This window comes from Rhinolophus ferrumequinum, chromosome 22 (genome assembly GCF_004115265.2).
Source record: "Rhinolophus ferrumequinum isolate MPI-CBG mRhiFer1 chromosome 22, mRhiFer1_v1.p, whole genome shotgun sequence".
Lineage (NCBI taxonomy): Eukaryota > Metazoa > Chordata > Mammalia > Chiroptera > Rhinolophidae > Rhinolophus > Rhinolophus ferrumequinum.
In genome coordinates this window covers 46,014,554-46,040,311 of record NC_046305.1, presented here as the reverse complement: position 1 = coordinate 46,040,311, position 25,758 = coordinate 46,014,554, and the positions used below count along the sequence as shown (strand labels likewise).

The following is a 25,758-nucleotide window of genomic DNA, read 5'->3' as shown; positions in this document are numbered from 1 at the left end:
CGTGGCTGTTTCAATCCAAAGTCTACGGTCTTTTTCATTTCTGTTCTGATTCCTGATTCATGCTTTGGATTGGTTGAATTTGTCAGATAACCGACTTTAGGTTAAAAGTAACATACTACTAATACATCGTTTGGATTCCCAGTAAAACAACAATTTAGCATCTACTGAGGGGACATCCTGCAGGGCACCCTGGCAACAGCTCAAGTCACGCCTGACCCCCAGTGCCAGGAGGCAGGGTCCTTTTCCTCAGCCGATGTCAAGGTTCAGTATCTTCCTGCCTCTCTTCCTTGGTAAGATACAAGGTCAAAGCAGGACCAGTTTCTTTTAGGACGTCTTTTCCAATTGTTTGGTCACCAGTGATCTGTCCCTAAACTCACAGCATGGACAGCCACACATGTGACTGGTGATGTCCTCAAGCACGCTAGTCTCCTCCTCAACAAGCTGGTGAAAGTCCCCATACAAGGGACGCCGCGTTTGACTTCCCCACTGGTACGTAATACCCACTGGATCAACTTGCCCACTCAGGAAACCCGAGAATCCCATAGGTATAGGGTCCATTCTCAGCATATATTTCATAAAACTGCAGAACTTGAGAGGCAAAAAGGGCCTCAGAGATGAACAAAAGCAAACCCTTTGACTAGTCCCAGTCTCCCGACCAGATCATCTCTGAGAAGGCGGGTAGGGGTGGCGAGAAAAACCACGGTGGTGAGAAATCTGTTGTCTCTCGTCACCGTCATATTTAGAGACAAAAGGTAGTGACCTGACGAAACAAGTCTTAGGCCGATACCCTGTATCACAGGCAGATGAGATCTCATGTACACGTTGGAGGTGAGACCCCCACCAAAAGCCCGTGGCAAGGAGAACTCTCCCAAAAAGGACACCTCTGGATTCAGTTAATGCCCCACTCCATACACCCTCCAATGCCACTGTCCAGGGGAATATCCTTTCACAGACCACGGATCTCTGTGGAAAACACACAAAAACAGAAATTCAGGAATCCCAGCTATGCATACGGAAGGACAACATGGATAATGGAATATTCAAGACCAGAAGTTCTTGCTGTCACCCCTGGGAAAGCAACCCCTTCAACTCTGCTGGGTCCAGGATGGCCCGAACTTGAACTCGTGGAAAAGGCAGGGCAGCAACACATCGACACCAACGTCGGAGGGAATTCAACAGCCCCTTTTAAATCTGAAACTCACTGTTGACCATGTAGCCCGGGCCTGTTTTCTTTTCAGGACAAAGAGGGTGGCATGTGAAATGCTGCGCCTTTTGTGTTTAATCAACCACAACACACTGCTAGTGCCGTTGACAACTGTTATACAACTGCCATGGCAACGAAGAAGAGGGGTTCACCCTCGTGCTCCGTTTCTTAAACAGACTTCGAGAGCACCACCTCCGAAGACAGTTAACACTGAACTTCAGAAAACTCTGGAAGAAACATTTTTAAAGGTAAATTCTGAAAAACAAAAACAAACACAAATGAATGCCTCTCCCAGGCTCCGTGCATTATCTGCTGTGGGAGAAAGTATGCACCGTGCAAATGCTCCTGGCTTTGACCCCAGAAAACAAGTCTCTTGGCTCTTTCATTTATTCTTTGACCTTGAACAATTCATCTCTCCAAACCTCAGGTTCTTCATCTGCTGGGTGGGGGGAAAAAAACCAAAAAATATAGAAAACTCTGCTATAACATAAGTGAGCTCCAAATTACTTAATTGTATAAAATGTACTGCTGACAGATTATTGAAATGACTGGGGCAAGCCTGGCCTGTCGGTAGCTAGTCAGAAATTCTAGGAACAGGCTGCGAGATCCAAATATACCAGGTTCTGGCAGAGGTCTGGTGTCACCGGCGGCAGTGATCTCCTGAGCTTGAAAATCAATGGGGCGATTCCAAATTCTGTGACTTTCCCAGACTTTAAAAGTCAGTTGGCATTGAGGCCAGGAAGAATATTGGAAACTCAACCCTCCACTTGTCTGCTTCCCAGGGAGGAACTGCCTGCCTGGTTTAGACCTGTTTTAAAGACTGAAGGAGAGAATACATTTAAAAGTGAATGCCCCAGAGCAAATGGCTCATAAATGGCAGTACCTGGAGCTTACATGACCTTGTAGGTTGGGGAAGCTAATCTGTCCCCTATGTGAGCTCGCAAGGCATTCCCCATCCAGCACCAGCACGAGGGTACATCACGGGAAGTGAGCCAGGACCGGACCCCTCACGTGGCTGTCTTTCGGAACTCAAGACTATAAAGTTATGGTACTCTCTATTTTATGCAGTATTTCCTGCCAATGCTCAGCATCCTGAACATCAAGCCTAGTGATGAGGGAGGCATCTATGATCCGCAGAGTAGGAAAAAAGCAGTGACCTAAGAGCCAGGAGGTCTGGATTACAGGTCTGATCCTATGACTTCCCCCACCTGGCTAAGTCATTTCCCCTTTCTTGGCCTGTTTCTTGGCCCACGACGGAGAGATAAGACCAACTGTTCCGTGTGGTTGTTGAGACGAGTAAAGGCAATGATGCCAGTGAAAGCATTTATACACTATAAAGAATTATATAAGTATAAAATATGATCATGTTTCCAATGAGTAGGAACATTTTGCAGCAAGACATGGGGGCGGGGGGCGGTGGGTAGAATATTCATGCAGCCTCTGGGCACAAAAGCATGACCCAACCTCCACTTATACTGAATCACAAAATTCTACTCTCCACCAAATGAAGAGAATCTTTGTGTCCACCCAAGCAGACACACAACCGTGTTTCCCCGAAAATAAGACCTGGCCGGACAATCAGCTCTAATGCGTCTTTTGGAGCAAAAATTAATATAAGACCCGGTCAATATAATATAATATAATATAAACCGGGTCTTATATAATATAACATAAGATCAGGTCTTATATTAATTTTTGCTCCAAAAGACACATTAAAGCTGATTGTCTGGCTAGGTCTTATTTTCGGGGAAACACGGAAGAATCGAAGAAATCAGAGCCCATCTAGTTCAAACTCGAAATCCACATAACAATTCTTCTAACATCCCAGACAAGCATCCAGCCTCTGCCTGAAAAGAAAATTCACTGTCACATGGTACTAAAATGACCTTTCTTTAAATTGCACCCACTAATCCACCCACAGCTTCCTTCGAGAACCAAGCCCCTCTCTATTGTGAAAGCCTATCAAATACTTGAAGGAAACAATTGTGGCCATAAACTCCTCTCTTTCAACTCTCTTCTTTTGCAGATAAAAGCACTGAGGCCTTGAAAAGCATGGTGCACACTCTCCCGAGATGTCTATTTCCTATTCATTCACTTTCTCCCGGATCTGATTGTCGCGTCTGCCATTATACATACTATTAAAACCAGAAATAGTAAAGCTTTCGCGCTCATCCAGCCCAAGACCCTTAAAGTATACAGCCTTATAAATTCTTCCGGGGCAGGGAGAAAGGCCTCCCTGACAGGGCCAGGTAGGGAAGCCTCATCCAGTGTCAGCCACTTATTTTCAAGTATTAATTTGCTCCCTTTACTGCTGTCAACAAAATCGGCTTTCTTCGTACGTGAAAAACGTGAAAGCATTTCCTACACGCTAACGCCCCACATCAATGCCAGCCACCATTATTCGGATCACCTACCACAGGTAGAGCTGACTGGAAAGTTCTAAAGAGACAATGTTCTCGGCACAGAGCAAAATCTGCAAAGGCCTCCTTTCTGGGCGCGTACTCACTATCCTGCAAGCCAACTAAGGATGCTGACATTCAGGAAAACCCTAATAACCGGCCTCCCCAACTCCATCCATAGGCAAATATGAATTATGAGCACCCACGAAGTGCCAAGTACTGGGAAACAGATGTGAACCGGACCTCAAGGGGCTTATGCTCCCTTTGGTGGTGACAACAAACAAGTGACTCAGCGGCTGTGATAGAATATGTGACTGGGGTTGGGGATTAGGGGTTCGGGGGGTGCAGGCGACGACCCACAGAGGAGGCAAAGCTGAGTTTCTGAGTTCAGTCTTACAAGGTGACTGATGTCGTCACATCGTGAAGACAAGGGGCTGTAAAGCTCCTTCCAGGCAGAGGAAGCAATGTGGGCAGGCACAGGCGGGTGTGAAATAATCCCCCTAAATGTCTGCAGTTAGAGCAAGAGGGTCTCAGTGCTGAGGCACAGAGCACCTTGCGAAATCTGGGGAAGTGTGCTGAATAGTGTCTCCCCAAATCCACGTCTGCCCAGAACTTCCAAATGTGACCTTGTAGGGTCTTTGCAGATGTAATACCAATATGAGAAGGTCAGACTGGTGTCTGGAAGAAGAAAGGACGATGCACAGAGAAGAAGGCCATGTGGCAATGGAGCAGAGGCTGGAGTAATGCAGCTGTAACACAAGGAGCACCAAGGACTGCCACCACCTGCCAGGAGCTAGGAAGAGAAGGGAGGGTTTGTCCCTTGCACCTTCAGAGGGAGCACGCCTTGTCAACGCCTACATGTCAGACTTCTCGCCTCCAAAACTGGGAGAATTTAAGCCACCCAGTCTGTGGTCCTTTGCTGCGAGAGCCTTAGGAAACCAACACATTTGTATTTAGGGCAAGAATGGTGAAGGCAGGTGAAGGTCACGGCCAGGCTAAGACGAAAGGCTCAGGTGAGAGAAAGTGAGAAAAGAAGGCAAATGAGGGTGAGAGGGAGGGGATGGGACGAGAGGGCGTGTGTGGGTAGGAGAGAGGGAAAGCTGGCAGGGAAGACCCAAAGGACGCCAAGAGTAAAGGCTGTCTGGGTCCCAAGGCCACCCTGCCTCCTACTCTGTAATGTGTGTCTTCTCAGTGGGTGGCTGCCATTTAGGCCTGAACGCAGGGTCTTTGAGAAAACGCTAAAATGCCGAACCCAAAATAAAAGTTGATTCAGCTGTCTGTGAAAACTCCCACCCTGGGAAAGCCGGCTGATGCCCTTGGTTTTATCTGACGGACTTCTCCCCAGAGGAGTCAACAAGACGGCAAGCAGGATGCGTGGGCTTCACTGCACCCTGGCCCTGGAGACAAGCGGACTTGTCTGACGGAGTCAGGACCATTTGCAGCAATAGCCACGTCAGTCCCGGAGACGCAAACATAATTAGCCCCTGGACGTCGCAGCCGCCTCCAGTGAGAACCCAGCACATGAGTGTCTGTATCTCCTGACCCTCCTGCCTTTTAATTAAAATGTTTGTCGACAGCTGCACATGGAGAGGTGGCTTACACAAGTCCCACACAGATAACAGGCAATGATCACCTTGGAACTTGAGAACAGGAAAGAGAAAAAAGTGGGATCAGCTTGTGTTGAATTGGCTGGTCTGGGGTAGACCGCGGAAAGATCTGGGAGACAGGCTGGCTTTTCTGGGACTTTGTCACGACAGAGCAGGAGGGACACACATTGCTGCCTGAGCTCTTGAGACGTGAGGCCCATCCTGAGAGGGGACCCAGGTCAGCGGTCCTCTGCTGCCGGTGAGGCCCCCGCCTGCTGGCTCCTCAGCTACATGGAAGCTTCAGGGACCTCGTTCTTTGAATCAACATTCGCAAGCTGGAAAGTGTGCCTGGCCTAGGCTTTGAATATCGGGCTGCAGACAAGCCCTGCAGGCTGTCCCCACAGAAAGACAGCCAACTGTGACTAGAAATGACTAGAAGCCGGGAACATACACCCTGACAGCTGGAAGGAGGTAGAATTAACGGGGTCTGATCCTGATGGAATGGTGCCCGCAGTGTATTCTGGGGGAGCACCCAGAGCCCTTCTCCATGCTCTGCACTGCCCCCACTTTAAGTTTCTGGTGATAAAGTACAACCCTGGAAAATGCCCTCTCCAGTAACACAAGTACAACTACTCCAGAGTGTGTGCAGAGGAGACCACTCTGTCAACCAAGACTAGAACGGTGTAACAGGCACATGCAACGACCTGTTTTTTCTGGTCTCAGACACTGAACAAGGAAAAGCTGTCACACATGTCATGCCTCTTGGCCGTGAGGCCACAATCTACCAGGCAGTTCTGAATGTGGTGACAACACTGACAAGACAGCCTCTTTCTGAGCAGATGATCCAGTCACGGCCGGCCGTCTGGCTGACTACCTCTCCCCCCGCAGTGATGCTGGCAGACCTCTCACCGTGGAGGGACCTATGAGCCCTGCTTCCCCTCCACTGACAACTTTGGCTATTGCCACAGTCCGCCTGGAGAGCTCACAGCCCCGCTTCCAGGCCAGCACAGACTGTACCACACCTGCCCTGCCTGCAATGCGAACTCAGCTTCTCAAGGTTTTAAATTACGGTGCTGACTCACACCAGATAAACATCAAAGACAACCGCCTGCCTACGGTTCCCTAAGAAGGAGATTTAGATAGTGACTAAGCACCTCCTGACCCACCCGAGTGGCTGGACTGGCCTTCTCTTATCTGGCCTCACATCTCTCAACACCGGGACCTCTGGGAAGAACTTTCCACACAACGAGAAGTCTGGAGGCTGAAGGTCACCAGCCTGGCCAGGTGGACCTGTGCTCGCAGAGACTGCACAGAGCTGGGCAGCGGCTCTGCAGGACAGGGAAAGCAGGCCCCTGCCCATCTGCCTTCTTAGGTGTCAGCGTCCCACACACACTCCATCAGACCACACCCTTCAGCATCTCACACACGCACTACAACACACCACACGTACCGGCCCATGGGTAAGTGCACAGGACACCGAGCCCTACCCGCAGCGTGAGTCCTTCAGGGAAATCAACAGCACCCCAGCTGGGGTAGGGGACCCACTGCCCGGCCACCTGGGGCCCGGTGGGAAGACCATCTATACCAGCTATTCGTCCACGGGCTCCTTCCCCCTCGGTGGCCATGCTCTGTGGGGCTGACTCCTCTCGGCCTCAGGGTGTGGCTTGGGGGCAGACACCGAGCGAGGGAAGCCATCCCAGCTGTGGCTGCTGCCAGCAGACAGCTGTACAAACATAGGGCTGCAGTGTCTAGCACCTTACACTCTCATTAAACCACTTTTAACGGGCGCCACGGGGCCAAAGCACAAACGGCAGCTCTATGCCGGCCTTCAAACACCTCCCCCAGCAAAGCAGATCTGAGCAGACCGTCACACTCGACTCTTTTGCTCTTACTCCTTTTCATCCTTTGCTTTTTTATGGAGTGGGGGTAGAGTGGGGGGCCAATATCTTCACGGAAAAGCAGTGAAACAAACGCACATTTCTAAAAATGAAATTGTCTTATGAAACCATGATCGTAAATAACATGGCCATTTGAAAACACTGTCCAATCTCACCGCCAAGGGTGTTAGGTCCTCCGAGACAAAGGGTGCTAGACCATGAGAGGAGAGGCCCACAGCCCCCCAACATGACAGCCACATCTATCAGTGGTGTGGTCACGGGCCTGGATATCATTGGACCCAGAACCACAGACGTAAGCTTTCAAGGGGAGCTGGATGTATCCTAGAATTAATGGAGTAACCTCAGTCTCCCCAGGAGACCCTCTTTCTCACTTAGAACTAGAAAACTAAAGTGCAATCAGGACAAGCCAGGCCGTATTCAAGTTGAGAGGACGCAGGCATGCGCTGGAGAGGGGACAATATGAGCTCTGTTTCATCAGGGTTGAGCTGCACTCATTGATCTCATGGTGTCCTGGGGTTTGGGGGTCAAAAGTCACCAGTGTGTGTAATATGTCCCTGTTTTAGCTCGAGCTGCCATAACAAAATACCATCGGCTGAGGGGCTTAAACAACAGAAACTTATTTGCTTACAGTTCTGGAGCCTAGAAGTCCAAGATCGTGGGGTGGCCACTTCAGTTTCTGGTTTTCTGATGGGCTTGCAAATGGCTGCTTTCTCACTATACCCTCCCATGGCTTTTCTTCAATCCATGTGCACAGGGGGAAGAGAGAAAGCGTGCAACCTCTCTGGTATCTCTTCTTACAAGAATGCTCATTTTATCAGATCTAGGACTTCATGTAACCTCAGTGACTTCTTTAGAAGCCCCATCTCCAAATATAGCCACACTGGGGTTTAGAGCTTCCACCGTGCATTTCCCCCTCTCTCTTCCACCCCAATTCACGTCCTTCTCACATGAAAAATATATTGATTCCATCCCAATGGCCCCAAAGATCTTAACTCATTCCAGCATCAACTCTAAATTGAAAATCAAAAGCCTCATTTAAATAAATAATGAGACTCAAGGCCCAATTCATACTGAGGCAAAATTCCTCTCCAGCTGTGAATGTGTGAAACCAGGCAAGTTATGCGCCTCCAAAATACCAAGGTGGATCCGGCACAGGAACAACCCCACCATTCGAAAAGGGAGGAATGGGAAAAGAGAAAGGGATGAAGGCTCCCAAACCAGAGACCTTGCAGTGTCAATCCTATCATCAGGTCTTCACACTTGAGAATGACCCTCTTTGGTTCAACGCTGTGTCCTAGGGGCCCACTAGGGTGCCAGTGTCATTCTTCCCTCTTCTTGAAGGATAATGCACGTTCCTTCATTCCAGATCCCCTTTCTCCATTTCCTTTAGTCCCAGCTGACGGTGTTTCTATAGGCATAATTCCTCTTTGTTCCTGGCTTCTACAGAAACGGCTGATTTAATTCCTGGTTCACAGCCATACTCATCTCATTATCAAATGATCACCTAGCCACATCTTTGGTGTTCCCTTCAGGTCATGCTTCATCATTTGTTTGCAGTCCAAATAGATTGAGAATCTTCCAAATCTTCCAAAAAGTTTGAATGCCTTTTTGCCTAGCAATTCCTTCTTCAATTCATCTCTCTCCTCTCGCATTTTACTAGACGCAATAAGAAGGACCCAAGTTGCATCTTCAGTATTTCGCTTGGACTAGCTCCTCAGCCAAATATCCAAATGTCGTCACTCATTAAGTTCTACCTGCCATGAAACACTAGAACAGGAACACAGTGCAGCCAAGTTCTTCGCCACTGCGTAACAGGGATCACCTTTTTGTCACTGTCCAGTAATATGTTCCTCATTTCCACCTATGAATTTTTGGGGGGAACACATTCAGACCACAAGAGTTCCTTTTCAACACGTCAATGCTACAATCACACGCAATCATAAATGTCCACTGTTTGAAAAGCAAGCCAAGAATCGTCTCTTCTAAAGCACATGTGAACGGTAACCAGACCTTTGATGAAAAGGTCCATGGACAATACCAGTTTATAAGATACTCTTCGTCTCAATGAATGAAGTATGCTTCGAAACCCAGTTAAAACCCGCTAGCTGCATTAGAGGCAATGGAGCTTCGGCAAAATGACTATCTCCCCGAATGCGTCACTGTGAACAGACAGCTTTCCCAGAGGGCTGGGAGGAGAGTTCTATCTGCCTGTGTGCTTTCAGTCTCTCTCCTTGCTGATGACTACCAGCTATTACTTTTCACTGATGTTGATGGGCCTCTTTATAGAGCTTTCCCCCACTTGAAAGATGTTTCTTCTGTATTTTTTGAGGAATAGAAAGCAAAAATTAAATCTATGAGAACGATATGCAAAGGAAGAACAAGCAGATTGTGAGAACGAGGGCCTGAGGTAGCTGTGGGAGTCTGCTATATCATAGATTCCAGTGTTCCCCCACCTTGGGCAGTCCTCTCGCCTTAAATCTGGGCTTGTTTTAACAAGAGAATTCAGGGCACGTGGTACTGGGCCAGGGCCAGGCCTAAGCCTTAACGGGCCTGGGAGCGTCTGCTTTTGTGTTCTTGGGAGCTCTGAGAAGTGTAGCTACCCTAGTAAGAAACAACTCCCCAAGGGGGAGGCCCTCTGGGGAGTGTAGGAACTGCAGAAAATGTGGGAAGAGAGAGAAGCCCAGCCCCAGGTGACTCTCCAAACCACTACAATCACACAGGGATCACTGGCTGGAGCGGCAAAAGAAACTTCTGGCTGAGCCCAGCCCACAGAACTATGAGAAATGATAATAAAATAATAAAATATTGTTTTACATTACTGAGTCTGAGAGTGGTTTTATACAGCAAGAGATAAAAGTGGACTTCTTTGGGACAAGTGACGTATAGGAAGTTAAAAAGGTTTGACCAGACAAAGGCTCAAACCTACTGCTATGGTTATAACACAGGCCCAGGCTTTGCTTGCTAACTGACTGAATAAAAGAACCAATGGGCTAAGGAATGGCTGCAGAGCTCCAGCCAGCCATCTCCGTCAGTCCTCTCATTCCTTCCTTCCTAGCCCTGAAGCTATGAGTTTAACGAAGTAGGATAATGTATAGAAAACAATACCCAGTCTGACACAAAGGAAGCACTCAAAAATGCTTATGAGTTCCTTTGCACTCTTAAAGCAGTGCGGGGAACACAAACACATCTCTTCAGAGGCACTATGGTGAGACACAGTTCAGATCATTCTGGAACCAGACAGCCTGGGCTCAAATCCTGGCTCCCACAATCACAAACTGTGGGACAACCTACTGAACTCGCTTGTGCCTCAGTTTCCTAATCTGAGAATGAGGATAACAGTGCCGACCTCACAGGACTGTTAGGATTAAATGACTGTATGTTAAGAGCTTAGAAGACGACTGGCACGTGGTAGGGACCATGTAACTGTTAAGATTTTCATTGTTGTACATCTCGGATTCAGTCAGCAGTGAATTACACTAGCTCCTATGTGCCGATATTCACCGTAGTTACCTGTAAAGATTTCGGAACTGAGAAAGTATAATTGGGATAATTAAATGTCATTTTTAGTCTCTTTTTTAGTCTGGATTTCTCCCCAAATACAGTCAGATAAACTTACTAGTCTTCAGGGAAATCCTGGAAAAGGGAGCAACTCATGGTGAGAACAGGGCCAAGAAAAGTGACCAGTGAGATATGTGTGCAGAATTACAAACCAAATGCGCTGAGACCCCAGGATGCCACAGGGAGCACAGAGGGCAGGGGGTGTGACCCACAGGAAGAGGGTGGTTCCCTGCAGCTCTGCACAGGTCCACCTGCCTCCACGCCTGACAGGGCAGGAGAAGTTAATGAGATCCAACATCTGAAAAGCCCTTTGTCATCCCGAAGGCACCCGGCAAAGGTTAGGAAGTCTCTTAATGTACTTACGGATCTCACTTTGTACAACAATACATAACCTTTTCCATTTCTGAACGATTTCAAATAAGCCATGCCTCCATTCCTGACAACGAGAGGGCACGGCAAGGACCTTTTATGAGTGTTAACAAGACGCAGATTTTCTGGAAGAAACTAAAGAATAGCGATTCTTTTGACAACTCTCAAAAATAGCTCAGTCGATGCACTAAAATCATCTTTGAAAAACAAACAAAAAAAGAACCCACGATCACTCTGCAGCTCAGCCCAAAAAGTTGCTGCCACAGAGAATGCTTTCCATAAAGGGAAAGTGGGCAGCCTGTGATGCATGTCGTCCCGTCGAGTCTGAGAAGACCTGCTATTCTGACCCCACGACTCACTCCTTTGTCTGTTTCTACACTTTACAAAAGGGCTCAGAAGCTATATTTCTGGCCTGGTGACTCTTCCCGCCACCGCTGGTTTTGGACCAGATTTAGCGCAAGGATCGGCAGGTGACTGAGCACACACAGAGCCAGCAGGGAGAGATGCCAGGCCGGCTCCAGCTCCTGCACACTGGCTGTCAAAGGTGGCTGGCCCTGCCTGAAGGCTCTATTTGTGAATAAAGGTGTCTCTCTCTCCCCAGCCTTTTTCCACCCCATAACCAGGGTTTCCACGTGAGGAACAAAGGGGGCCTTACTGAAGGGAGGGAGATTGGGAAGCAGAGTGCCCTGGAGAGGAGCCGCAAGGAAGATACTAGGACCACCTAGATATGCTCTCCTCCAGGACTGCTGGAAAGGTGGCACCCTTGGGTCTCCCTGGGTTAGTGGCTTCAGGGTCAGCAAGTAAAGACCGGGCAATTGTCGGTCATAGTGAGGACAGCCATGAGAGGCTGGCAGCCAGCCTGCGGGCCACACAGCGCTGCCTCTCCTGCCTCTCCTGCTCAGGTCTACCCCTGGCCGGCAGGGGTATGGGTAAGATAGCAGGTACCACAGGTACGCTGCCCTGCGGCTGTTCTGTCTGTCCCCTCCCTGCACCCACCCCGATCCAGTCTTAGAGGAAGGAGTCATGGGGGAGCCTTGGAGAGGAAGTCAGACCCATCACCCCACTGCCTAAGGTAAGAGAGGCCCTTCCTTCCCTTTCTTACCTCCGAAGGTGGGACTCACCTACTTGGGATGAGGCCCAAACACAAAACCACTGCGGACCTCACTCATGGCCAGTGTCTTGGCTACTTACCTCTCCAGAGTCCCAAATATCACTCATCTCTACTGGGACCAGCGATGGGAGCCGGATTTTTCTCCACCCACTCACCCTTGAGCAAAACCTGTCCAGTCCCGAGACGGACTGCTTCCCACTGGGCTTTGTGGCTACTACTGCCGGGCTCCCATGTGTTCCCATCACCCACACTCACGCATGTGTCAGCAACTGTCCACTGCACAGCGGTGCGCTGGTCTCTCTCCGAGGGATCGTGAGCCCCAGGAGTTCGGGAACAGGGCTCTGAAGCCACCAACCCTGTGTCTTGGGGCCCGTCCTGGGCTCTACACTGAGCACACAAGTCTGCCTGCCATTCTCCAAGGTAAAACACAGGGAAGGCAAGCTGCCTGAGACGACTACGCAGCTTTGACTTACTTGCCTTCTCAGCCCCATAGCATTCTGCAGACGACTCGAAACACCTGATTCTGCTGCAGAGAGCAGGAGAATCAGACACTGATTCCCTCCAAGGATGGGCCAGAGCGGCAGCCGCCCTGAATGCTAAACCACCCAGTCCTCGGTGGTACAAGCTGAGCCCAAGGAGTGAGAGAGGGTGCGTGCCAACAGTGAGCTGGTTTGGCTGTGAGACCGACTGCACACCGGGTTGGGCCACCCTCCTGGGCCCCCGCCAGGAATACGACAAAGACCATTGTTCTGATACCCACGACGGTGTCCTTGCTAATCATCTCGGCTGCTTTACCAGCCAAGAAATCACATCAGTGACGGCGAAGAGCCGACCAGGTGCCAAGCAGGTGACACACATCGGCAGGTATTGCCTGAAGAGGCCAGAGAGCCCCACGTGAGGGCGAAGTCAGGCATCCCAGGTGATTTGTTCACCTGGTGACCACGTGAGTGCCAACTGGGTGCCACGCTCCAGGCCAGGCACTGAGAATGCAATGAGACACAGCCCCTATTCCCAGGGAGTTCATTGTTTGTGGAAGAAAACAGACAGAAAAATAGGCCAGGAAACACAAAGTGGGAGACGCCTTACTGACGGCATTAGCTCAGGCCCCGCTTCAGGACACCTGGGTGCATCCAAAACGAGGCTGGCCATATTATTGTATACCAATTACTTAAATCCCCGAAACCCCATATCCTCATTTGTAATATCGGGATTGATACTACCTAAATCCAAGGGTTCTGTGAGGACTAAGCATGACAATCTGTACACAGTGCTCACCTCGGGATGAATAAAAATAAAATTAACCAAGTTAAATAATGATGATCACTCTTTTGGTTAACCACAGAAGAATTAGATTTTAGGCATAGATTTAAAGCATGACATCTCAATGTAGTTCTAACTTTTCCTCATGCATACATCTTCAAAACTCAACCCTTCCAAGTTTGGTATCTCTAACCTGCACTTGATTCTTCATAGGAGGGTCACTAGGGTGATCGTGTAATTTTCTGCCCAACCCAAGGCACCTCTGAGAGTGGGGGGTAAAAAGGAACGATTAGTAATTCCATTATTAATAATTCCATTAAACCAGATGTACCATTTTGAGCAAATGGAACTCCTGATCACTTGGCCCATCATTCACAGGCCGATTTCAGGGGCAAGGTCAGCAGCCATCACTATGTATCATTTCTTCATCACTGTCAGGAGCTGCCAATAACTTTGAGAGCAAGCCCAACTCAACTCCAACCTGGATGAGAGCTAGCATCTGCTCCACCCCAACCGGAAGTCAGGAAATTCAATGTACATGAACACCCCCATACCACACACACACACACACACACACACACATACACACACACACAGTTCTTCTCGAAACCTGAAGAAGAGTCCGACCCTGGTCCTGGCACTTGGCACACGGCACACGTCATCACCCTTCACTTGCTGAAGACCAGCTGACTTCTAGCAAGACATGAGTCGTCCCTCCCGTCTCCTCATCGTTCCCCCTTACCTCAGGTGTCCCAAGCTGTAGAACCGGGACTCGCCGTCGGTGGAGCGCACCACCTGCAGTGTGAACATGGGCTGCAGCTGTCTGAGCTCCAGCAGGACGATGGCCAGGTAATGGATGAAGAGGAGGGCGTCCACGAGGGAGACTGCATATTGCACAATGCCCTGGTAATTTCGGTCCCGAGAGTCCAAAATGCGGACTCCGTAAAAAAGCCAATAGGAAACCACAAAGAGAAAGATGAGGACCAACAACAGGGCACGGAACACAAACACCCGTGGCACATCAGCCCTCTGCTTGCGGAAAAAGAGGGCCCAGGTCCCGATGAGCAGGATGAGGAGTTTGAATGCCACGGAAATGAAGAGTCCCTCACAAATGGTGCCACAAGGCTCCAGCTCCTCCCACCACAGGATCGGGGGCAACAGGATGAAGGCGATGGGGGTGAGGAACACTAGAAGTCCGAGCACCGCGGCGATGGTGAGGCCCAGGTAGCGCTTGCAGTCCAGCCCCACACTGTCCTCCATGTCCTTGCTGATCCTGGCAATGTCCTCCTGAGATAAACTGTGCTCCGAGGTGCCCGTGATGGCCGTGGTGGTCTCTCCCCAGTTGTCATCCTGACGGGGAGAAAACAATGAGGATGCAGAGCCACGCACAGCGGGTCCTTTGTACAAGCCACAAAGCGAGCACGCGAGACACAGTGGACTCGGAGGGCCCACCCCACCGAACCAACTCGCACATTGGGCTTCCTAGAAAATGGAAGCTTAACCGGTTAAGTGTAGGAATTTTTAACGTTCACAATGTCCACTGACATTTTTCAAAATGTAGCCTATATTTACCTTTTCAAGCAGAGAAAAGATAATTTAACCTTTCTGTTTCTGTGTGTGGGTGATTTATTACTATGACACTGATTCCCATCCACTGTGTTGGAAATCCGAGAGGCTTGGAGGAGCGGGGGCTATTTGCCCTAAAATAAACAATCTCCTTGTTTGTTAGACTATAACAAATGAGAGCTCACCTATGGCCTAGGAAGAAAACCCTCAGCGTTTTCTTCTCAATTCAAGGCTGGGTTACAAAAGCATACAAAGCCCAACTTCTGGAAGTGCTCTCCAGTAGCTCTGAAGAGCCAAGGGCATAGTGAGGGAACTTACATTGCTACATGCAAATCAAAGCTTACCTGCAGCTAGGACACATTGTTTTTAAACCTCCACTATGTTTTTAAGATCCATTTAATAAACATCAGTGTCAAGCACTCCTTGACAACGTTTCTTAGCGAACAAGCTAAGCACATGTAAGCATCTATGGCCAGGACAGCTCAAACATTCCTCCCAAAACACACGTTCTCATGACAAACTAACCATCAAGGGCATGGAAATGCTAGGAGTATTATAATGTGTCTTTTACTTTCTTGCTTTCACTTTCTTGCGTTCTCTCTCTTTTAAAACTTTGAGATAGTTTCTAGTTGGAGCAATTAGTCTCTTCACTTAACAAGATCCAGTTGTTAGGATTTTTAACCATTTTGCTATTTCACTGGCAACTTGGACTGCATTCCAAAGCAACAACAGAGCAAGGAGGCCACGGAAAGTCACATGGGGTCCAAAGGTTTTGCCTCAGAGATTTGTGTATATGATACAACTTGAAAAACAAAAACAAAACAAAACAGTCAGATGGAGAGGCAAGTTGGATGAAATTAATGTGTAAGACCCCAACTTAAAAAACTCTAGTTGAACAGCTGAATCAGCAAGATGCAGATCTCATAACTGAACAATCACCTCAAATCTAGTGATGAGAAAAAATATGATCATGAAATGTACATGCGAAGTGGCAAGGAGCAGTGGTGGCGGCGACAGTCTTGACCTATGACGAAATAGTTCTTCAACTTGGAAAGTTACCAATATCACATACCACGAGAGAAATGACTAAGACAACAGTTAGAAGTAACCAAGACTCTCAACCATTGCGGGTGGAAGTACAAAATGGTACAATCAGGCTTGAAAACTGGTCTGGCACTTTCATACCAATTTAAATATATACTTAACTCTATGGCCCAGCAATTTCACGTGCAGGTTTTTATCCAAAATAAATGAAAACACATGTCCACAAAAAGACTTGTACAAGAATGTTCTTAACAGCTTTATGCATAACAGCCAAAAACAGTGCAACCCAAATTTCTGTCCATCAGGAGAACGGGTAACAAATTGTGGTATATTCATAGAGTAGAATACTACTCAGTAAAAATGAAAAGGAATGAACTGTGGAAACACACCAAAACATGGATAAATCTCAAAATCATTATGCTGAGGGAAAAAAGTCCAAAACAAAAGAATATGATTTCAATTATGTTCAATTCTAAAACAGGCAAAACTAATCTACAGTGATCGAACTCAAAACAGGGCTTGCCTGGCAGAGGTGGGGGTGGGGACAGCAACTGACTGCGAAGAGTGTGAGAGAATTTTATAGAGTAATAGAAATGCAGCACATATGTATTGATAGGACTGTAGGTTATTTGGGTTTATTTGGCTGTTAAAACTTATCAAACTCTACACATGAGATCTGTTTATTTCTCCGGGTAGGAATTTACTTCAATTTTTAAAAAAGGGGGAAAAATCATCATCAGGGGAAACAATAGCCACGAATTCAAAGATGGACGACTTGCTACCTAAAATAACTTGCTCTGTAACACTCTTAGTGAAGGCAAATACTGGCTTCCATGTTTTGTTTTGGGCTCAATGTTCAGTTGATAATCAATGCTGAAATAATTACCACTAGTATCTTGTAGTCATTTTGTTGGTCACAGCACCGCTCTGATTTAGCGACTCACTTTTTTCACTTTGTCTGGTCTGAGGAATTCCAAATGCAGTCCATCTATCTGCTTATAAATGCAAATCTGTGTGTGTACACACAGATATATGCTTATCCACAGTCCTGTATCTTTACAGCTGTGTGTGTATACATCGGTTTATTAGGGGCCAAGGCTGGACATGGATATAGTTCAAGAGCTGTGGAGAGTATGCAAACATGTTTCTGAGTATAGCTCAGATGTTTATTTAAATCAGGTGGGACCTAGAGAGAAGAACCCACATACTGTTTTTTTTTTTTTTTAAATTAATAAATTGCCAATACAGTTGACCTTTGAACAACGTGGGGGGTTAGGTGTGCTCACCCCGGCACCGTCAAAAATCTGCGTATAACCTTTGACTCCTCCAGAATTTACCTACTAATAGCCTACTGTTGACCAGAAGCCTTACCAACAACAGTCAATTAACGCACATTTTGTATGTTACATGTAGTACATACTGTTTTCTTACCATAAAGTAAGCTAGAGAAAATGTTATTTAAAAAAAATCCAAAGGAAGAGAAAATACACGTATAGTCCTGTGCTTATTTACTGACAAAAAAAAAAAATCCACATATAAGTGGACCCACACAGTTCAAACCCGTGGTGTGCAAGGGTCCACTGTATTTAAAAATTTGGGTGATTTCACATAAAATCCCAGTTTCCAGCTTTTCTCAAAACATTGCAAGATCCAAGAACACCGAATTCCTGAGCAATAAGAAGTGTCTGGAGCTGAGGGGTTGCTGTCCCCTTGACAGGGGAAATGCACTCTTTGTGCACAGACCCATCACTCCATGCCACGGCCCTGACACAGACGTGTCTCACACACTGCTATTCATCCCCCAGCCTGCCTGACACATTTGTACCCCGTCTTTGTGACCCGGGGTCTATTTCATTCATCTGTGTTTTCCTACCAGGCATCTACCAGGCAGCCCCTGATTCATTGGAAATATCTAGTAGCGATGCTCGGTCTGGGCTGCCCTAACCACCATGCTCTTCTTTCTTCCCCACACGACTCAGGGTTTCTGGAGGGGGTGTTCTTCCCTTTCTCATCCGGTTCCACTTTGAAAACGTGTCTCCAGAGACGGCAGCCTGTAACTTTTCCATTCTCTGCCCGGTCATCAGTCTTGCTGGCTTGTTTTTAACACCATTCAAAGCAGGCCTACCAATCACACGTCAGAAGAATCCCCAAACGAGCCAATGGCAGGACAGCCTGTCCTTAGACCAACAAGAAACCCCGGGACATAGATAAACTAATTAACATGCTGGAAAAATAAAGGTAAAAACCCAAGAGAACCTACTGCAACAAGACTTAGGAAAACATTTACCGAAAGGGGTCTTGATCAAGTGGCAGTGTACTTACAGCCTGCCTTTGATCTTTACCTGAACTTCCTCTGTCTGAGCAGAATCATTGGCCAACAGGGCCTCTCCAGTGGGAGCTTGAATGGTGACAGATTTTTCTGACCCTCTGCCATCTTTATTCCGGGATGATTTGTGTCTCTCTCTATTTCTTTCCCTGGAGGGGGGAAAAAAAAAAAGATAATCAGCTGGCATATTTATGCCATGTTAATGAATTTTCATCAAAATATACTGTAAATTTCATTTTGAATTCAGGAAAATTACACACACACACACACACACACACACACACACACACACGGTGCCAATAGCCACCCATTGCACCCCCCTGCAAGGAGTAAGATGATCTTCACTCCCTACTTAGTATTTTCTTTCCACCATTCCAGGACCCAAAACAAAGACGGTCGCTCCTCCTCTATCAACAGTGATCACATTTTTTCAAAGCCTAAAATTGTGAGTTTTAGAATTTCTGTAGGTAAGGCACCTCTTTATTGTACAATTAGTGCCTGGGTTTGATGATAATTTGCCCAAACATATTTCCTAGTACTTTTTTAAAATTGGGACAACACTGCCAAATATTTAAACCTTGGTCTATCCAAACGAAAAAAAAAAAGAAAAAAGAAAGAAAAAAGGAATGAATCTGGGACACACTGTCACCCTATGCCTTTGGACAAAAAGAAGGAAATTCTAAACCCGCACAGAGAATCATTCACTTCTCATTCCTACAAACCCAAACTAAAAGTCATTCCCAAAGTTTCTAGCTGTACTCAAAGACACCCACACAAACAAACAAAAGCTAGGACAAATGACACCAGGAGGTATGTGTGTGCGTGTGCATGTGTGCGCGCCTGTGTGTGTTTTCAAGCCTCCAAAGGAAAGCAGGCTGCTACATCATTTGACTCCAAATGAATTTCCTGGGTGGTCTTCCAGGGTGACTGTGAGAGCACCCTGCTGTGAGTCAATGGAGAACTTACAAAGGAAATCAATCACGTGCAAACCTCAGAGGTCATAACCTGGGCATTAACACCTCTGGGAACTGGCACTCCCACCCCCAACTGTGAACAGTCAACTCAACCAAAGGAGCCCCTCAGGGGCCAACCATAAGTTCCCTCAACCTCCTGTCCCATAGGCCGGATGTCCTTCCTGCAACCAGGAGCCCTCCTTCTCAAGTCTCCCAGGCTGGACAGAGCACGGTCGGCACACACAGACAGTGGGGATGAACAGTCAGGTCTCAGTTCTGCCCCAACGAGACGCGTGGCCTTGCACAAGTTATTCATCCTCTGAAAACTTCAGTTTCCTCATATGTGATATGGAGAATAATGATAACACCACAGCAATAATACACGTAGATAGAGCTCAGTACAGGGCTATGCCCAATACGAGGTGTGATCAAATAATACTGTGAATGTTTCAATTTAAAAAGCAAGTTATTACAGTAAAAGACACATTGCCACTAATCCCCCCTCAAAACACTCCCCCTCACATCAAACACACTTATCCCATCATTCTTGCCACTTTCTGAAGCAGTTCTGGAAGTCCTCTTTCCTGAGTGTCTTTAGTTGTGCTGTCGTGGCTGCCTCCATGTCCTGAATCAATTCAAAACGTTTACCTTTCATGGTCATTTTGACTTTGGGGAAGAGCCAGAAGTTGCACGGTGCCAGATCTGGCAAATAAGGTGGATGAGGACAAACCATAATTTTTTGTTTGACAGAAATTGCCATATCAGAAGCGATGTGTGTGTGACACAGAGCCTCACAAAATTTAGTGAATGCTGCTGCCAAGTGCCATCCCACGGAAAGGCAGGGATCTTCAATATAAGAAGTGGCGCATCGAACCCTAATAACAGTGTGTGACAAGTTTCAACTTATTCGGTGTGGTCAGTTGGGTGTGACCTACGGTTGAGAAACGGTGTGTTTTAAAGTGTGCCGTAAATCATCCTCCATCATGACAATGCTCCATGTCACACACTGCTTCTGGTATATGGCAATTTCTGTCAAATAAAAACATTACGGTGTATCCTTATCCACCTTAGTCACCAGATCTGGCACTGTGCAACTTCTGGCTCTTCTCCAAAGTCAATATGATTCAGGACATCGAAGCAGTCATGACAGCGCCACTAAAGACACTCATGAAAGGACTTCCAGAACTGCTTCAAAAAGCGGCAAGAACAATGAGATAAGTATGTTCGAAGTGAACAGGAGTATTTTAAGGGAAATTAATGGCAACGTGTCTTTTACTGAAACAAATTTTTTTTAATTTACACATTCATCGTATTTTTTTTTTTATCGCATCTTGTACATAGCAGCTACTATTATTGCTATTATTATGAGCAGGGCAAGGAATGGTGACTTGACTTTGTGAAGCAGAGTATGTGCATCTTGCAGAAAGAGATACACCAGTTCAAGGCACTGTCAACACACAATCAAATGCTCTTCCCCTCCATAACACATGTCCTATTAACCCACTACTTAGCTAACAGAACCACAGGCAGATTTCCTGTGGTCAAACTCCTACCTTATCAACCTGTCCCTAGGGTAAGCACTGGCTTATCAAAGAGCAGAGATGCTTTCAGTGACAGCATCTCTAATCTCTACATAACTTATCATTACAATCTATTGTAAATTATTAGAGTCTAGAAATAGAGGCATTCTGGTCAATCAGGCAACCAGGCAAACTGCTGAGAGATGTGAGATGTATCTATCGCTGCGAATCACTCCCCACCCCAACTTTTAGAGCTCTTCACTAAGCGCTTTACTATATTAATTTCATTCAATCCTAACAATAACCTCTATAAGCCCAGTATTATTGTCCCCATTTTACAGATAAGGAAACCGAGGCTCGTAGAGGTTAAGTGACTTCCGGAAGTCACAGGAAGTGGCAGAGCAGGATCTGAACCCAGGTCTGCTCCCACTGCCTCGATTCACACCCACCATGCTGCGCGGATTGGAGAAGGCACTGGAAGATAATCCTAATGATGGTCGTCACACCCGATACTTGCTAAACTATTAGTGCTGTGAAATATGCCCCTGAAGCTACTGAGAAATACGCCTCTGAAGCTACTGCTCGGAGTCACGAGTGGGCTGTAACCTTGGATAGCACAAAGTGGTGTGTCCAACACTGGGCTGCCAAAGACAACCACTTCAGAAGGAGTCACTGTGAGGAACCATAAAGAACTTGGGAGCGCTTTCCATGTGCCAGGTGAGTCTCCAGAGTGAACTATTCAGACTAAGCCCAGAACCACTGCTCCCCAGGCCCCGCCCCAGGAGCTTCCTCTTCGATTTTACTGTTTCCACTTTCCCCGACTGTTCTCACATCTATCACCCTCTCTGCCATCAGTCAAGTCACATGCTCCCCTCACCCATCTATCTACTCAGTAGTTTCATGGATCAAATCCTGTGACAGCACAAATTCCACTGGAAACCAAAAGTCTTTCCGTGTCAATTCCTAGAGTCTGAACATGCCCAAGGCAGAAATCGAATGGGGAGCCACTCAGGGTTGGGATCAGACTGTCTAGGACTGGCCACCACTTTAACCCCTGACGCACGCAGCCTGCCTCTTGAAGGGCCCAATAGCACCCACAGGAGAAGCAACAAGTCTAACAAGTCCCCTGGTGACATCTGACACAAACCAGATAGGAGATTATTATCTGATAACCCCAGGAAGGTTTCTCATCCCCAAAGCCAGAAACCCTAAACCAGTGCTTCTCAAACCTGAGTGTGCAGAAGCCACTGGGGGTGGGGGTGGGGGTGGGGGTGGCAGGTATCGGAGTAAATTTAAGTACAGACTCACTGACGCCACCCTCAGAGAATTCGCCTGGAAGGGAGACAACAGGAATCTGTATTTTTTACCAGCACCCCAGGTAATTAGGAGGAAGGTGGTCCAGGAAACAAAGGTGGTCCAGGAGACGTTCCCCAAGGCTCTCCCACCCACATGCTCCTAGCAGCCGGGGGTAGCTGCTGGCCTGATTGCCCTGCAGTCGGCCTGTTTATGAAATGCCCTGTATACAGCAGGGGTTCAATCATGGGAGCCATGAGCATAATACTCAGCTATACAAGGCTGCAACATCCAGTGGCTTCTTTATTGAAACAGTATTAAGAGGAAGAGGTTGGAAGAAAGGCTCAGGAACGCAGGGCTCAGGACCGAGGGACACCCAAGCGAGCCAAGCGCCTCCCCTGCACTGTCAGGTGAGGCGCAAATGTACAGATCATCCTATCAAGTCAACGTGGGCCGCGGGCTGTGTGTTGTACTGGTCTGAGTTGTCACGGGAGTGAGCACTGTCACACAGCTTTTATAAAGGGCACTGGTCCTAAATTACTGCCCCAGGGAGGTCTCTGCGCCAGGACTCACTAGAAAAGTCCACCAACCATCCTGCCGGTGAGTGCTTTGCAGTTTACTGAGCGATGAGCCACAGTATGGCCACCTCACTGCCACAGGTCCCCCAATGTTCATCCCCGCAGGACTAAGAAAGTGCCCAGTGCTCTCTGGGAGAGGGCTCCCCAGTGGCGACGACCACCAGTGTCCAAGACGGAAAGAGGAGACTGGGGAATACGACCAAACCACTGAAAGGGTGTTACACACACATGCACAGCTGGGTGTCTTTCCAACTCTGCCTACGTGGTCTGGGTCACCTGTGTGCCTTGCTGGGCAGCTGTGTCAGCTGCAGGAATCTCGGTGTCTTTATCTCTGAGTTTGTCTCCACACAACACCTGCCCGTAGGAGTCAAGATAAGTGGTTTGTGAGCGTGTATGTGCATGCAAGAGGGATGGGCAGAGCAGGCAACGGCATGCCAGCGGCCTGGCACGTGCCTGTACCTGCAAGTGTGTATAAACACATCTACTGAGGCGATTCTAGAGCTGAGCCCTTGGGGGCTGCTGTAAATTCCCTCTCGCCAAAGCCAGAATCCCCGTCAATTCCCACACCATTCCCACATACTGTCTGTACCCTTGGCATTTCCTGGGAAGATTATTTCGCTGTTTCTGTTGTTTGCTATTTCTATTTGGGGAAAGCTGGCCCCACCGGTTACTCCTCCCTTTCCTCCTCTAACACCACCCACTACCTGCCCTTTCTCTCTGCAGACTGATTGCCCAGGCCTGGCAGGCTGCTTCCTCTCGCCTGACTCCTGTGTGAGGGTTGGGCTACTGCAAACTGACTGTGGGGCAGCCTGGGAACAAAAGCACCAAGTCCTTCAGCGGATACCCTACAAAATCTTTACAACATTATCGATTACATTCCCCCAACTGACTTTCGTATCCCCGTGGCAAATCCTGTGAGGGATATAAACAATAAATGTCTAACTACTACATTGTTGTGTACACCTGAAACTAATAAAAAATTAAAAAAAAAGAAAGAAAGCACCAGTTCCTCACCCACTCGGGCAGCCCTCTTTCGGACAATGCATTTTAGCATATTAGGCAACTGAGTTATCCTTCATTTCTCTTTTGTGCCCCCTACCAGTCACCCCTGCTGCTCTCCATCCAGCACCCAGCACAGCCCGGAGGAGAGCATGGGCTTCCAAAGCACCCGCAAGTCAGGCTTGAAACCTGCCGAGCGCACCTACTAGCCCTGTACCTGCAGGCAAATAACGCTGCCTGAGACTCAGCATTACCACCTGTTGAATGGGTACCACCTCCCACCCTTCTAAGACAGCTGTGAGGGTGGGGGCTACTGGCTGAGGGTCCGAGCAGGTACTCTCCCAGAGGTCGTTAACATGGCTGGCAGCTGCTGTATTTAACACAGACAACTGGTGCTCCAAACCCACAGGTTACACTAGGTCGGCTGAAGCCTATACCATTTTTCCCAGCAAGTTAACTGGACACTCTCTGGAGATGGCAGGTCTCACAAAACCAGACTAATCACCTCTTTGTTAGAAAACAGTCACCTGTCATCTGTTTGGAACCCAGCCAGTTCTCCAAAAGTGATCACGGTGTCATCACGCAGATCGAGTTGGGGGCACTTCATTATTCCTCTCTGGCTTTGAATTCTACTAAAATTACCAAGAAGCAAGGTCCCTCACCTTTGCTACTGTTCCATTCAAATTCCCGACAAATCCCTAAGCAGACCGGCCTTCACAGGGGACACTCTTGGGTGACACAATAGCTTTGGCTGGGTCTAGGGCCTGCTCACTCTCCAGGAGTATTACTGCTTCCTATTGTTTCTGCCCCAGCAAAGTACTCCCTGCCACATGCTTCTAAGGATTACAACCTTTGCTCCCCTCACCCCACAGGGCCCTCAGTCGGAGAATTCACCACATAGGGGTGGCTGTATTTTTCTAAAGAACCTCGGAGCTCGCCTATAAATCTTTCATGGCCATCCCTTCACCAAGAGCTTTCCTGAGTTGGCATTCCGTAACCTTCCTTGATTAATTTATTAAAAGTCTCAGCTTGTATTATCATTCGCCAAGGACTTTCCACATGGGTCCTGAAAGGCACTAAGAGTTCTGCATGCTGTTTTAATTGAAAGTTATAGTCTCTTCAAGTTGCCACAAGGGCACTCCTGTATCAATATCTCAGGCCCCCCAGAGGCCTGAGAAAACAGCAGGGCATAGCATGGACCCCGAAGCATGACAGTCGGGACACGCGTATAGATCAAGTAGGCGAGAGATGGCTCCTACTCAGACTTCTGCGAGGTATCCTCCTTTATTCATCTCCAAACACCAAGAGAACCCCAAATTCTGACGTCTGCCATTGTAGTGTGGAAAAGGGAAGCTTGACAAGCAGTTGCTTTTTTCCAGGTAGGTCCAAAGATTTGATATTTTTAAAAAGTTGCTTCTGGTCTTCTACAACTAATCTGATATGGTTAACCACCGGTTGAAGTTTGTGATGACATTTTTATCACCAGAGGGTGTGTGACTTTCTCAGGATCTGGACCCAGGTGTGTGACTTCAGGTTTCTCTTGGCACATTCCTTTCTGTTCCCCACGCTGACGAGAAAGGATTACCTGACCTCCAGCACAGGCTCATTTATATCTTTCCCCCCAATTTTTATGATTATAACAGCAACACATGAAAATAATGAAAGTTTTTTTTAAAAAAAAACAACCCACCCAAAACTCTAATAATCCTATGCTCAGAGGCAGACATGTTCAATATGTTACTACTCATCTTATCACAAGAATATATAACTATTATGATGCATAACCTTTTGAGTCTTGTTTGGTATAACATGGCCTCATGAACAGGTTCTCATGTCACTAACTAATCTTTGAAACATTTCTTTTCATACTCTTTGATTCCATTCACATTGTTAATTGCAAAACACACGCTTGTAAAAGACTGAACAAGTACAGAACGATAAAGTAGAAACGAACGTTCCTGTCAGTCACCGTCTCGTGTCCAGTCCCTTCCCTGTGGATGACCACTCCTGGCAGCTGGGAGAATATCCTTCCAGATCTCTTTCTGCGTGTGTACCTCCATATGGGCTTGCAAATAAATAAGTCAGTTACTGCTG

General features: G+C 47.5%; 1 protein-coding gene across 1 annotated transcript in view; it reads right to left on the bottom strand.

The window, feature by feature from the left end:
• VANGL1 (VANGL planar cell polarity protein 1) overlaps positions 1-25,758 on the bottom strand; it is a 52,077-nt gene that overhangs the window by 15,672 nt on the left and 10,647 nt on the right. The window contains exons 3-4 of the mRNA XM_033093412.1: positions 18,338-18,470; positions 14,128-14,735 (exon numbers count right to left, since the gene is read on the bottom strand). Of these exons, the coding sequence (XP_032949303.1) occupies positions 14,128-14,735; positions 18,338-18,470 (741 nt within the window). The remainder of the gene's footprint in view (positions 1-14,127; positions 14,736-18,337; positions 18,471-25,758) is intronic.